The sequence below is a fragment of the Excalfactoria chinensis genome, chromosome 4, assembly GCF_039878825.1.
Source record: "Excalfactoria chinensis isolate bCotChi1 chromosome 4, bCotChi1.hap2, whole genome shotgun sequence".
Lineage (NCBI taxonomy): Eukaryota > Metazoa > Chordata > Aves > Galliformes > Phasianidae > Excalfactoria > Excalfactoria chinensis.
The window spans coordinates 37,977,671-37,993,620 of NC_092828.1; the positions used below are offsets into that span (position 1 = coordinate 37,977,671).

The 15,950-nt window shown below is 39.9% G+C and overlaps 1 protein-coding gene across 1 annotated transcript in view; it reads left to right on the forward strand.

The window, feature by feature from the left end:
• The window catches only part of LOC140251708 (transmembrane protease serine 11E-like), a 40,334-nt gene that overhangs the window by 16,316 nt on the left and 8,068 nt on the right, over positions 1-15,950 (forward strand). The window contains exons 6-7 of the mRNA XM_072335768.1: positions 6,702-6,769; positions 9,298-9,461. Of these exons, the coding sequence (XP_072191869.1) occupies positions 6,702-6,769; positions 9,298-9,461 (232 nt within the window). The remainder of the gene's footprint in view (positions 1-6,701; positions 6,770-9,297; positions 9,462-15,950) is intronic.

A 15,950-nucleotide genomic window follows, 5' to 3' on the forward strand; every position in this document is an offset into this window, starting at 1 on the left:
TTATAAACTTGCTATAGTCCTGATTTGTGCTGTGAATAGCTTACTTTCACATCTGCAGCACCAAAGCTAGACTTACTGGCTATGCTTTCCATCTGAGAGAAATTCAGATGGAGCCTAACTTAAAAGTCTAGCAGGGGAGCAGGTAGATGAGGCAACTCTTTTACAAGACTTGGCTTAGGTGTTAAAGTACAAATAGACATGAGATTCTATACAGACACGCACCAGAAGCAAGTGGTTTGCTCGAACAGTGCCTTATGTTCCTTAGGCTTGGAGGTTAACTCGATAAGAGCGGATATCTAAGCCAGCAGGTTTTTGAAACAGTCCTTACAACTGTATTTGCTCTGGGAGGCCTGGCTGCAAAGAATGTAATGGCTAACACACTGAACATGCCCTGAGAAATGGAGTGTGATGAAGATCGAGGGAGCCTAACTGGACTTTTCTTTTTAATAGCAAGTTGAAGCAGTGGTCACCACAGGTATCGTGTAGCTCCATTTCCTTCTCATACTGTTTCCCTGCTCACTCCCTCTGTCTTTGTAAATCATACCTTTTTCCCTCTCAACCACTGAAACACAGAAGAAAAGAGAAGACCAATTGGTTAGGTCACAGGAAAAAGAGATTACTGTAACTTCAGCTGCCAAATCTTTACAGAGGCTTTTCAGAGAAAGGGTCCTGCAACACTGAAGTGAAATAAGAATGTTGGTGGTTGTAATAAGTTTCAAAAGAGATCTGGTAGTGTTTTCAAATGTAACTGCGATGTCTTTATTTAAAATGAAGCATTCCTAGGCACAGTGTCTGAAGCATTTGCTTAGTACTGATAAAAGGTGCAAAGGTCAAAACTTCAACTGAAAGTTTTTCTTGTTTTTATTTAGTAGTATGGCTGTTGAAGTAAAGACAGAAAAATGAAGCTTTCTAATGAATAATATTAGAGATTTTCATATAATACTCTTCTTTTTAAATTTTTCTCCAAAATAATGTTGTGTGTTGGGAAAAAAAAAAACAAAACAAAACAAAAACGAAAACAATAAATCATCCTTTTTTTTTCATGTGAAATATCTTTTAGGAGTATTACGAGGAGAAATCCTAAAATAAATAGAAAGTATTTCACAACCTCTGTTTGGAAAGCTCATTTTAAGGGAACGCTTCCTGCAAAATCAAAGTGTTGCCCTTGGATTAGCAGGATATAATAAGGGTGCCCTCTATGGGTGACCAAAGTCGGAAAGAAAGCAGAAAGCAGCTTTCCTCATTAATTCTGCCAAGTGGGAGACGTGGCAGCCTGCCAGTAGGCATGGTGACAGTTTGACAGCATGTTTGTTTAGTTCTGGAATTAGAGGTTGAGGCTGAACACTGCAGGTGTGGTCTTAAAGACATAGGTGGAATGCTGCTATGCTGAGAGAGGAAACAAACCTTCTTTTTAAATTCCCACTGAAATCAAAAGGAGAAAAAAGACTGCTGGTAGAGGCATACCCCGTGTAGCTTTTGAAACTGAGAAGCTTTCTTTTTGTTGACTTCTTTCTAGTTTTTCTTGTTTCCGCTGAAAAAGGAAAAAGAGGAAAATACGATGTACTTTGAGATGTTAGTGAGAGTTGATGCAGTGTATTAGGTGAAGCTGCAGCTGAATGGTTTTCATCACCAGTAAGATTTCTAACTGTCAGTTTGAAATCTGTCTACCTCAGTAGCATGAATTCGCAAGATGAAGTGGTTAAGGTCATCAACCAACTGCCTAGTATTTCTTTAAATTTGATGCAGACATACTTTAACTTCTTCATGCAATGTGACTTTCTTAAGTAATACACATATAAACTAATTTTTAATTGTTTTGCCCTCCTGCCTCTCTTCCTCCTCCCCCCCACCCCCCCCACCCCGTGCCCTCTGCCTTAGTTAATCAAAGCAGAAGATCTAATAAGCATGTACTGGGTTGCAAAATCACAACTCTCTCCACTTTCCCCTCCCCCCCCACCAATAACTGAAATTGAGATCCAGTATGCAGCATGAAAAGGGGGATAAAATGAGCACAAGGAAAATGAATGTGAACATGAGCTGGAAAAAGGAATTCAAAATGAAATAAAGGGCAGCTATTGATAGTGTGTGTGACTAAGGGTAGAATCTTATCTTAATTATAGGCCTGTGATCCAGAATTACTGCATTGTTTGCTGATAATTAAATCAATGAAGTGATTAAAGATGTGAGCTGGTGTCACTGAGATCAAAATCTGACTGGTCAAGAGAGAGGTTGTTTAAAACACGGTGTTGTCAAGAGGGAGAATCCAAATTCAGTACTGTACTTGTGTGATCAGCATCATTTTTAGGCACTTGTAACTTGACTGGAGATGTCCTAGATTTTCTAAAATTAATCTTATCCTAAGATCTATTTGCTCTTATATTTCTACTTCTTACACATTAGTGTGGCTTAAAAAAGAAAGGGAACAGAGTAATTTTCATGGGAAAAGCCTACCTTTCAAGGGGCTGAAAAAAAAAAGCCCTTCTCTGTATTTATGCCTAGGTGGGTTTCTCTCCAAATTTGGATTTTCTGGAAAATCTTCTCTCCAAGTGGACACAATTTCTGTTGCAGTGTGAAAGTTTTAGGAAGATAATTATGGACAATTGAAAGCTGTGAGTACAGATGGGGATACTTACATGACCTTAATTCCAGCTGTTGCTATTACATGGCTGTAATGAAACTACTACCATGGCATTCCTTTTAAATTGGTTACACTGGAGATGAGTATGATCCTTTAAATCCCGATGTTATACCAGGTATTAGCTCTCTTAATTTCTTCCATCCCAGTTATTTCTCTGGCATATGTTGCCTCTAAGAACTGTTCAGTTGAGCTCATTTTAGTGCAAAGTCGGTGCTTACTTCTTAGCTTTAGCAGTTAGCTAATTTAAACTTTGTGAAGAGTTTATGGCGATGTGTGCAGGTGCATGGGATCGCGCCGTTCTTGCCCGCCATGCTGCGTATGACACACACTGTCTTTGTATGTGTGGTTTCTGATGGGAAAGTTTCAGATCTTCTGGTTTGCCAGAGGCCTACAGATTAGCACACTCACTCTCCTTCAGGTCTGTTTTCTTCACCTCAGGCAAGCAATGTGGCTGTAGGGTTGCCACTGCTGTGAGTAATAGGTATCTCTGTTTCTAAAGGGATTGTAACATCCTCATCTTGATTCAGGACAGTGCCAGTTTCAATTTCTCATGCTGTCCCTGTTTGTTTATCTTTTTCCTGTACCCTCTTCCTCTCATCTCTGGTTGGGCTCTCCACTAACCTCCCAGCTGAAACCTGTGTCAGGCTCCCAAGCATACTGCTGCTGCCGCTTGATTGTCAAATGGCTGCCTGGACTCTCAGCAGGCTGGGCTGTACATTGGATGCAAATTGGCCAGTGAGTTTGATGCTAGGTGCAGAATGAACAGAACTAATAACTGTAATTTGTATTGTATCGTTACTGTCAAATACTATGAGAGTCACTGAACCAGGCAGCATGTTCTAGTTTGAAAAACTCTTAAAAAACCCTGGTCATAATCTTTACATCCTAGAGAGCTAGCAAGACAAAGGGAAAAATGTAGTCAGAAGATAGCTGTAGAAGGACTAAATAGGCAGCAGACAGAAGAATAGTAATATTGAGCAGCAAGAAGATTCCGTCCCAAACCAAATGAATGCCTTTGAACATCCCAGTAGCACAATTCAGTGGGTCCAGCAAATATCAGAGAAAAGTTCTGTCAAACTGATTTTAAGTTAACATTTTTGGTGAGTCCTTTTGTCCTGTGTGAGGTGACAGAGCATTGTGTGGTAGAAGGAAGCAAGGCTGCCACACCAACCTTGCTGGGTCAATTCTAGACCTAACTACACATCTGGACAATCACAGCTCAAGTCAGCCTCATCTCATAGTGAACGATCTGATTGCTGTCACACATGACCTAGTTCCAGAGCTTGCTTTTCTTTTGGGTCCCAGGGAGGCAGGGCGTATCTGCTGACTCTGACATCACAAAAAGCTCTTTGGGTTCAGAGGGTTGGCCCTGCTGACATGGTGCGACATGGGAAGAAGAGGATGATGAGATCCAGAGTTACTCAAGGTAGAACAGAAAAACAAGTCTTGTTCATCAAGGTGTATGACAACTTCTGGCTGTACAGAACAAGGAAGAGACTCCTCTGTGGCTAGATTTGTAGAAGAGTGGGAATGTTTTGCCCTTTTATTTTGTTTTTGGTACTAGCTACTGTAGTAGCATGGAAAGGTTCTAGAGTGAAGTCCAGTTTGTCTTAGAAAGTTTTACTGCATAGAAAAAAGTTTTGATTTGAAAATAAAAAAGAGGATTTGAAATTGATTTAGCAAAATACCAGGTTACATTACACTGAACTAATCTCGTCAAACATCTTGCTTGAACAAATGCAAAAATAAGGTCTGTCACAAAAATGCTGTTCGCTTGAAAGAATCAGTACTTGGCACTTTGTTAAGGATGATTATAGACTTTGTCTGCAACAGTGGCTGTCACCATTCGCCAGCTGCTAGACAAGGGCCAGGAAAGCAGGCAAGATGCACTTAATCAGTGGTGAAATTAAGGGATCTGAACATAACAGCGTCTCCTTTGAATGGCTGCAATCAAAACAAGATGCTTAAAATGACTGTAGATGCTTCACCCAATCAGGCCTGGGTCCCACCTAGTTGTTGAACAAAGTTCTACTTGCTTTTGCTTCCAGAGTTATTACTCAGTCTGAAAAGAAAGCTATAAGCACGCTGGAGAAAAAATGTTTATTGTTGGATGTGGGTGTGAAAGGTTTTACCAGGAGATTTATGGTAAAAATAGGAGTTAGGCAATTATTCTCTATGAGTTATTATTGGCACATATCTTTCTAAATTTTTTCCCTCCTACATAAGTTCTACATGAATATAAAGATAACTGCTAGTGATTCAGGTTCCCAAAATCATTGTTGAAGGAAGGAGTATGTTTGGGATAGATTCGTATTTGTCAGAAATCAGTTCATCAGCAGAGTGGGGGTTAGGGGCCGCGCACAGAGATTTGGCGAGCACGTCTGTCCTGGTAAGAGATAGCAGGTTACAAAAGTGGGAAAAAATACCAGATTAGGTTTGAAGATGTTAAAGACCCTGTGAGGGCCACTAGAAAAGAAAAAAATAAATTAAAAAAGATGGTGTATTTATTCTATTGGTTATGTAGTACTAAGGCAAATCCAAAGATGGGGAAAATGAATGATGGTTTTCTGCTAAAACAGTGATCAGGGAAGCATTTAGATTTGTGACATGAAATGTAAGTAAAAATAATCAATATATTGTCTAAGAGCAAATACTTCCAATAACCAAAGGCCATGGATGGGGGAAGCAGGCTTTAGAGTTGAAGGAAACAAAATACTTTACTCTTTATTTCTAAATATGTCTCATGAAAAGCAGTGGTAGAAGCTGGTGGTCTGCAAATTGGCAGTATAAATTCCATTTTACATATACAGTAGCTCGTTGCAGTTGATATCTGTACACTATATTTTTTTCTATGTAACTGTCTTTCCAAATGCTTAAGTAATTTCAGATGGCTGTCAGTAACAGCAAGATTTCAGCTCAGTGTGTGACCATGAAGTACTTCTATTTTTTTCTGCATCCTTTTCACCTTACTATCAGTCAAAAATAGGCAGCTTTAATCTTGAAATTATTCTGTATGCATGAATGTCTGCCTTTGTCTTAGAACAACCAAGGTTGGAAGGAGGGGTTTGTGTTCTCTGGGAGGAATCATCCCCAGATTTCTGATTTATTTCCTTATTTCAGTATCGAGACTTCATCAGAACTTTGAGAACTCTGAAGGCTTGGTTGTGAATTGAACTGCCTGAATGAACTCAAACCTACAAAAAATTAAACTTGCATGATTTTGTAAAGTGTTTTTAAGTTGTTTTTCTTATGTTTTTGGGGGTGTTTTTTTTTCCCTGTATCATATTTGACACTTCCAGGGTGTATACATTTGATTTGCTGGGTCTTGCTGGTACAAGGAACTGCATAACTCAGTTGTGACTTTGTTGTTTCTCAATACTTCAGTGATCCTGAAGTATTCCTGGCAGAATTTCATGCTCTGTTATATCACGCTGCATTGTCTCACACTGATCATGCAATCTTGAGACAACATTCAACCTTAAGCAGGATGTGGTTAAGCTGGTACCAGCAAAGATGTCATTCAGGGTTTGATTCCTTATGCTCAGAGTTATAAAAACAAGTTCTAAACTTCTTCATCGGAAGATGGCAAATCACAACAGTGACTGGGCGAGTGTAGAATTTGACATCACTGGTATCCTTGGTCCTGTAGAAATCTGTAGAAAACTAAACATTCTGTCAAAAAAGATGCCTGCAGGAGAGGTTTGGTGCAGTGCACAGCACAGCATGCTGTATCCTTTCTGTTAGCAGCCTTTTGGATGCTACATTTGGAAAGATTGCTGTAGCGTGTTTCCAGAATGCTTATAAATATCCCATTGTGCCTAGGAGTAAATGGAACAGTAATCTAGTAGCATAATAATGTAGTGTGCCTTAGGCTAAATGGGGAACAGCAGACGGAAATCTGGCATTGTATTATTAAGAGATTGGGCTAGACTGTGTTTCTGTGGCTCTGCAATCTGTGATTTTGTAACTGAATGTTTTTTTTTCTGAATGCTCCTTCCATCAAAACATCCCCATTTTTTTTCATATTAACTTGTATTATTATTATTTTATTTTTTTTCAACAGATGGACAAGACATTTCACAATTCCATTTTAAGAAAGAAGTACATCCGCTCACGCTTAGTCAGAGTGAGGTATGTAAGATTCTGAAAAGCACATAGAGATGAGATGTAACAAATTGCTCACCAGGCGCAGCTAGAGAACCGTTGATGTGATTAACTGTGGGGTCTTATGTATGTCCAGAGTATTACCTCTGGCTGAGCATCCTGGTGCAGAATATAAATCTCAGTCAGTCCAAACTCTGTATGAGGTTGTGCTTGAATCTCCAGTAAGCATTAGCTAATAAAACAAATTTAACTTGAGCTATCTGAAGGTTGAAAAAATAAAAGGCATTTTCTAAACTTTCTTTAACAATACTGCAGATGTCATGATGTCATTTTACTTTTACAATTGCTACTCTGCTAATATTGTCAAGGAAAACATAAATATTGCTAGTTAGGAGGGACTCTCTTGTCTACTGTTGTATCTCAAAGAGCAGGCATAAGCACATGCTTACAGAGCAGTAGCAGCACAGGATAACTACTGCAGAGGATAATTGCTCCTCTGTATGATTCCTATCTCCAGCTATTTACCACTTGGGATTTCCTGAAGTGGTTGTGGTTTATCTGCTTGGCCCTCAGTAGAGGTCTTTTCTGAGGACTTGTCCAATCCTGAACTCCTTGCACCTCCATCCTTTAATAAGGAGTTTCCTGTGAAAGCACCACCTCCTTTGGATCATTTGATGGCCTGTAATTCTATGCTGAAGGAAGTGGTGAAAGTCAGTTTCCATCCCTCCTCTCTGATCACCTAGTGGTATCAGACACTTCCTTTTTTGCTTCTGAACCCCATGAGCTCTGCTCTTTGTTTTTTGAAAGCTCCAGTATGCTCAGCTGTTCCATGCAGATGCTGTTTCTTCTTGCCTTGCTCTGAGTCTCAGTTCTGCCACTTTTTGCGATGAAGAGATCAGGGATTATGGTGGTGAAATGATGTTCTTGTTTTGCTTTATTCTCTTTTCATTTGCCACTAATACCTAGTGTTTGATCTCTCCTTGTAGTTCTTTTGTTTGTGAAATCCTAGCTTTATCTTAGCTTAACTCCCGGTTAGGCATATCACATAAGTCATTATTTGAATATTTCAGTGCAGCTTTGGGAATGTTTGCAGATACTGGCTATGGTGTTGTAAGTGTAGAAAGATGGCTTAAGGATCTGAGAGGCCAGTATGTAAGGAAAAGTAATACCTTTCAATACTCTTTGTTCCCAAGGGCAAGCTGAGGTACTTGCTGTGATGACTGTGATGCTGGGTGCACAACCTGCGTGCACCAAATCTTATTTGCTTCTTCAGATAAATCATTTGGCCTAATAAAAGATGTTATTTCTTTCTGCACACTTCATGCCTCTCTAAATGCTTAGATTGCACACTTTCCTAATCAGAGTCATTCTTGTGAACTTGCTTGGAAAGCATTATTTTTGGTTCAGAGTAAGGAATGTGTTAATAAGAATATCCACCATTTGCCAATAAAGACAGAAAATGTCTTGATAGGTGTCTTTGGCTCTGGATCTTTGCTATATAGAGAGTGATTCAAGGCAGGCTGTACTTACCTGAGGGTTTCAAGAGGTGTGGTGTACTTGCAAGAGTTGATACGGTAATTCCAGTGTGGCACAGCACAGGAAGAGGAGTGGGGGGGAGAGGTTAAGGAACACCTTAGAAATGCAAAGCAACACCCACATTTGGATCAGATAATATCTGAAGAATAAACAGAGCAGTCATGCTGAAATTGTCACTAAGGGAAAAAAACGCCTGTTGGAAAGTTCATGTATAGCTAGCTACTAGGTCTGTTACGAGATCCTTCAGGCAAGGAGTGTGTTGTCTGCTCAGTTATGAAGCACTCGGCATACCATGGTAGGCTAATAATACTTGGCCTTTCCATTACCCTTCACTGGCAGTAGCAGAACTATATGTTTTGCTCTGGTGCATGTTCTTGTCTACTATCATAAGCTGATTACTTGATTGGTGCATAAGCTACTCACTTTCTGCTAATTTCCTTTTTCCTTTATATAATTACAACTGCTCCAAGTAGAAAGATATAACTGGAAGACCTTCTCTTTCACTTCTCTGTCTTCACCCAGGAATATCCAAGCAGAGACTTTGCGTGAGGCTGCAGTGGTGGAAATTAGGTTGACTACTGTCTCTTCTTTTCTTAACTACCTTTTTGATGGCAGATTTTTTTCCTATGAATATACAGGGAGCTGGAAAGGTCTCTCTAAATACCAATAATTATCTGTCTGATGTTTTGGAAGTACTGTGTATCCAGCTTTTTGTTGCAAGCAAATCAGTTCCCTCCTGTTCTTGCATCGCAAGCGTGTGGTCAGTGATTGCTTCTTAGACCCCAGGACTGTAACATTGGTCTGGCCATTTATTCGTAGAAAACATTGTGCCTTGTATTAGCCTAAGGTACGTTGGACAATTCAGCACTTCTTGGATTTCTTTTAACAGTCAGCTTTCTCAAAAATGTAGAGACCATTCAAGCATGTATTTAATCCTCTGTGACACTGTTGCTAAGCTGAAAACTAAGGTATGTAAAAATGAGCTGAAGGTAACCAGACTGTGTTTTGTTGGTTTGCAGCCCAGATGCCGATGGTGTGGTGGCAGAAGCTTTGCTCACATTCTGGTTCTCTGCCACGGATTGCAAAGAAGCACTGCGCAAGAGAGTTGAAAAGATCTTATGGAGGGGTCTGAAAAAATACACTGGGCCCCTGCGAATAGATGTCAGATCTTCTACTGTCTCAAGTAAGGATATTACTTGTCTCTTAAATCTACTTATTGCTCTCTTCTGATTGCTTTAACTTGGTTTTGCCTTCTGATGATTTTTACCCATCAGGGTAAAGAGTGGGAGCCTCACCACAGTGTTTTGGTACATAGCAGTGCAGGCAAGCATGCTATTTAGGTCTTTACAGCCCCAGGGAGCCTGAAAGTGCAAAAACTATGTCTGGATGACAGTCTTTGTGAGGAAACAGCACATACATTGGAAAAAAATCTTTTTTATTGTGGAGATCAAAAATTCCTTTCGGATTTCTAGGTTAAAGGAAAAGGAAGGGGGAGTGTTCCCATCAGTGTGAACTCTCAGGTGAGGAACTGGCCCTTTCTTTACTAAGAAAATTGGCATCTGACAGATGCGGAGAGTTACAGCACTGTTTTTAATTTAGTGATTTACTGAACAGATAGTGAAAGGCAAGTTTTCTCCTGTGTGCTTCTACAATTCTCATCTGTTAGAGAGTTTTTCTGTAGGCTTAGATTCCTGTCTCTGCATAAGGCTAAGCATTGTTTATTAGCATTTTTTTCTGTGAGTCAGACTTTTCAAGAATGAGTTGCTGGTCAAAAGGAAGGGGCAGATACTCGCTTCACTTGTTTTTGCAGTTCTTCTGCTTAGTCCTAGCACAACAGTGACAGTACAGTACATGGATATGTATACTTCCTGGTTGCCTGTTCATGCTAGACTACTTAAGCCAGCAGAGGTGCAAGGAAGCCAGACAGCTTTGTTGGATGAACAAGAATCTTGGGCCAAATCCCATGCTGGATGGATCCAGGCTTCCTCCCACTCAAAAGTGATTGAGAGCAACCATTTGTTCTGCCTCTTGGTACTTGAGGTGGGAAGATGCATTGCAACAATGTAGGGAAATTCAAATATGAGCTGTCATATGCTCATTGTTTCTTGATGGGCCATTCAGTCATTATCATTGGGATGGCTCATGATGGTAAATGTCATCCCTGTGGACAAAGAAGCACCACTTATCATATTCCTTTCAGACAGAAACAGCATGTTACCATAAATCAAAGAAACTTGAAAGAGTGCTGTGGTTGTTTTTTGCTTTTTCTAATCATGACTTACAGAAACTTAAAACTTGAGTTTAGTTTGACTTGCTTAAGGGATAAAATTGGAAGGAGTGCAAAGGTGATTGTTAGAAAATAAGTGTGATCTTCTCATCAAGTTACTAGCTGTTTATATTTAATCTGGTAAATAAGAGAAGTGGTTCAAAACTGTTTTTGTTGACCTTGAACTGCACCAGCAGTTACAGTAATACATTAATTGCTAGTTAAAAAAAATTAGCTGGTATAATTGAATCACAGGGTTTTCATTAAATACTTAGTTTCAGATAAAGATGGCATCTCAGTGTTGCTTTGATAAAATCGTATGATAAAGTTGTATGATAAACCTCCTGTTGCTTTAATTGGCTCTCCCGTCTTAACCATGAAACACTGACTACATAGGTCTGCTACTCAGGATAGGACTAGCATTGTGCAACTGTTACACATGATACAAAGGTACATAAACAATACCTTGCTGTTTCTAGAAGACAACAGTAAAATTCAGATATTTCTTTACAAATAGTATTTCAACTGTGTTATGAGTCTTAAGCAAGCTACATTTGGCAGTGCCATGTAAGACAACGAGGTCAACTCAAGTGGAGAGTACAGGAGTTCTCCTGTACTTTCTGAGGAAATGAATATCTCAAATACAAACTTCTTCCCCACTCCTGAGAGAAGTGACACTTTACAACATATCTCAGAAGTCCAGAGAGGTTTTGCATTTTCAGTTTCTCTCTCCCTCCTAAAATACCGTGTCCAACTCTAGTAGTTAAATCAAGGACAGCTGAGAAGCCCTGGATTGTTCCATGCTCTGCGTGACTTTTCTGCTGGAATCCTTGCTTGTCTTGAGGCAGTTCTTGAACTTTTTCATAATAGTTCCAAAAAAAAAATCATTAGATCTCTTAGTGTAATCACCTTATGAAAATATTCTAATTTGGGGGTCATGATATAGCGTAGCTTAGGTAAGCATAGCTAACTAGTTGAAGAAATCCAGGTCAGGCGCTTATTTAAATGGCATGCTAGGAGGGTCTGATAAGGAGAATGAGTAAGTCTTCTTCCCTGCATCTGATCTAATCTTGTTGTTCAACAGTGTCTCAACTTGCACTTCACTCAAAAGTGTTTGCTTTTTGGGGATCAGATCCAGCAAACTGCCTGCAGATTGGTTGGAGGCTGCAGTCCAGGGCAAAAGCACAGAATTAGTCTGCCAGCCAAGGGTCTTGCTTTCTCTCTTCATTCCAGAAGGTGGGGAATAAAGAGCTTTGAAGAGATAAAATCTAAACTGATGTTTAGAGGTTTTTTGGTGGTTCTGTTTTGTTTTTAAAAAACATAGAAGATGGATAGCACTGATGTGAAAATACAACAAGTATGTAAAACAAAGAAAAAAAAGGCAAAATAATACTGTCTCGACTTTGTATCATCACTAAACAGTTAATGATGTTTACATAGGGCTGAGAAGAAAACAAACATTCTTGGGATGTTTTCAGATGTGTTATTACCGAAGTTCCTGTTCCTTTTTTTGTTGTTGTTGTTCATATTATCGTTCCTAGACCCCTAGACAACTATGGTGGTATTTCCAGATATCAGCTGTAGGTCTAAGAGGAAATGGGAGGTGATAGAGGTTTATGCACTTGCATCCAATGGAGTTTGTCTGCCTGAATATTTTTCAGTGGAGAATCAAATAAAGTCCTAACTTCTCTGAAGATCCATGGAAGGACAGCAGAATGAGATGTCAGGTCATGACTGATTTAGAAAAACCCCAGTGAGGACTTGCTATTCCATTGGCACTGAAAGAAGGTGTTACAGTTTGTCCTCTATATAGTTCTGGCACCAAAGAGATAAGGCTGTTCTGTTTTTTTTTCCCCAGGATTTCCTGGTTAGAAGTAGAGTCACCTCACAGCCTGCATCCCTGTTAGGCAAAGTATAGAGCAGCTTGCCAGCCTATTTCCCCTTGCCAGGTAGGTTGGAAGTCTCTCAAAAAGTGTTTTTGGGAATGTACTCTTGACGTCAGAAAGAAACTGGTTGCAAGATCACTGGCACTATTCAAAGTGAGTAGGAAGTATTCCCGTCTATCACTCAGCCGAGGGTTTTGACCATGAACAATGAGTCATGAATTGGTTTTGATCAACAAGTCAACTGTTATTATTTCTATTTATCTGGCATCAGGCTCCTTCAAAGTACAGAGCCTAAGAAATAGGTTCTTTCTTCTTTATTAAGTTTTTTTTGGGGAGACATGCAGATGAGTGTCTGACCTGAATTACTGAATAACATTTAATCAAGATGTAGCTCAAAGAATATATCTGGCAATCTGTGCTTTTTTAATACTTGGTATCTCTACAACCCACAATAGCATCCTAGGGTAGTGGAACAGGATGTGCATCAACACATTGAGAAATACAAGAGGTCCAACATTCCCCCACTTTGATGATGTTACTTTGGCACAAAGTGGTATATTTCAGTGTTTGCAGCAGATTACAGAGCCTGACTGAAATGAGAGACACTGAAATGTATTTTAAAATGAGTATTTTTGCAGAAGCTGAGCCATGCATTAAAAAGACTTAGGAAATAAAACAGTTCCCATACACCTAAGGGAAGGAGACGGTACTTGAGATAGAGCAGGTAAGTCAGCAGCAGCTGCTAGTCCTTGCTGGATAGTGGCAATGTAGCTCAGTCTTGCTCCAGTAATGTGACTTTGCATCCTCTGTTCATGGCAGGCTTACATCTCACCCTTCACAGTGACAGACAGGGCTACAAAGCCATTGCTGGCACCAGAATCTGAATTCAAAGTAAAATTTTAAACACTGTGATACTCCTTTTAACTGGAACTATAGTTCCTATGGCTTTGTGGCTCAATGTAGCTAACTGAAAAGCATACCGAAAAAAAAATAAAATGTATTTTCCTTGATAGGGATGAAGTGTTACTTTAGTTTGGATGGGATGAAAGGAAAGTGAACATATGCTGTACTGCAGATGCCATAGGGCATGACTTGTAAATAAGGATTCCAGCATATGTTATTGGCTAATGAATCCTCTGGTCCAAAAGCACATACGTATTGCCACTCACGTGGCTTCAGTGAATGTGTGACAACACATGGCATGTTATTTTCACAGAGGAGAGATGTTTATGAACTAAATAATCATTCATCCTCTGTAAGGAGAGGATTATCATCAATTTTGCACCTATAAATTTCGGTGAAAGATGGGCTATTCTCTTAATCAGAAAATGGAGAATAATTAAGATGGAGTTGAAGGCAGCGATGAGGGGAAGTCACAGATATTAGGACAGGTCTTGTGGACAGGAGCAGGGAGGGAAGGGCAGGGTGACAGGGACAATTAGAGGTACAAAGCTTTTGTCTTGTCCCTACCAGGTTAACTCTCCCCTGCTGAAGGAATGATAATTGCGTCACTTGTCTCTAAGTTATGCATGCTACTTCCGCAAGGGTGCTTAACTCTAAGGAGATTACTCCCTGGTATCTCAACAGGAATTTATAGCAATGCTAGTAGGAGTATGTTTTAGGTTGTCTGCAATATGTATCCAAAGAAGAGCAAGTCATTACTGATGACCCCAGAGCATGTTTTGCTATATTTCAGGAAACTGCTGCATTTCCTTTCGTTTATGGTTTTTGGAACATGGTTGAGTCTGCCACTCTGAAGGACTGATCTAATTCCTATGTCATTCCAGTACCTGGGCCTTCATGGTCTTTGAAATAATTTAAGAGCATTAGGGTAGAGATATTAGAATCATAGAATCACCAAGGTTGGAAAAGACCTCTGAGATCATCCAGTCCAACCATCCACCTGTCACCAGTTTTTCCCCACTAAATCATGACACTTAGTACAATATGTGAACATTCTTGAACACCTCCAGTGACTCCCCCACTTCCCTGGGCAGCCTTTTTCCTAACAAACATCCAATGTGAATTTCCCCTGGTGCAACTTTTGAAACTAGTGGTTTCAAAATCAAGCTGCTTACCTACTTTTGCTTACTACCCTTTTCCTTCCATGCTGTGTATTCAAGAGTAAAAATGGGAAATTAACTGATAATAATCTTAAATAATAACTGTACCAGGTCACTTTTCTCATTCATGTGAAACAGACCAATAACTTCTGTGTGGCCAAAGACTGAGTTAACTGTATAGACAAAATAACTATTTTAAATGATCATCCAGTTGGAGAACAGGGCCCTCCTTTTAAAGGTGGTTTCTCTACTCTGTGTTTCAGTAGATTGCTGTGATTTTAATTCAAACATGAGTTTTCTCTTATAAGTTGAGCAAGCTTTAATTTAATAGCAAGTTCCACTTGGCATGTAGGCAATGCATATTCAAGTTGAACTTGTTCTTGTTTACAGTGGAAGCCTGAACACTGTTTTCCTAAACGCAGTACAAATAACTATTTTTCCAGCTGTATGTAGCTGGGATGAGATATGAGGTTTTATTTGTTACTAATTGATGCTTTTTCTTGGTAGTACAAACAACTGGGGACAACTAGTAAATGAGCAGGGCAGAGAAATCATCTCGTGCCTTGCAAGGCACAGCTTGCAACAGGCTGGCTGGCACAATCTGAACCGATGTGCTGTTGGCTAGGCCAAAAATGTCAAGTAACAAATGCAGGCAAGTCCCCCATGAGGTGAGACAGCAAGCAACCTGTGCTTTTCAGAAGTATCATGCAACTCAAAGTATTTCTGCTTTTGATGGTGATGAACCTACTGTGGGTTCAGCTTATCTGAAAGTTTTGTCACATCAGGTTATGTATTCTCTGAGTTTGGGATCATGGTTTCGAGTCCTGAGTCTTTGAGTCCTTAGTTTAATCTCTGTGATGTGTTCCCAGATTTCATTGCTACCTGCTTTTGCCTCTTAAGGACTCCCTTTATTTTGTGGAGGTTTTTTTGGCTTGTTTTTGCTTGTTTGCTTTGTTTTTGTTTTCTGTGGTGTTTTCGTTGGTACCTCTGTTCCAGCCCTCAGAGTGAGATAGGCAGTCAGGATGCTGTATCTGACAGATCTCTAAAGCAAGGCAGTGACCCTACCTTGATGAATACAGCACTAAATTTATGGGCAGATGTCAGTGCACTTCAGCAGTGAGTGGAAAAGAGAGTAAGTGAAGTGCGTAGTCTTGATACAATATGCTAAAATTCAGATCTGTACAGGCATCCTGTTTTAAGATTCACAGTGTGTATCTGTACTTGTATTTGGAGAAACAACATCTGGGACAGCCTGTCTGGAAGCACTGGATAGGTCTCAGAGCAGGATTTTGCTCACGTGAGGTTTGTAGGTTTTTTCAGGTGCCTCATAAAAGAAGCAAATAGAGATGTAGACAGATGCCTTGCCAAACAGCTGCGTGACTCATAGCAAAACTCGGTGTAGTGAGAACATGCCAACTGAATTGCTTTTGGCACTGTGCTTGAACAAGCTCGTTGCT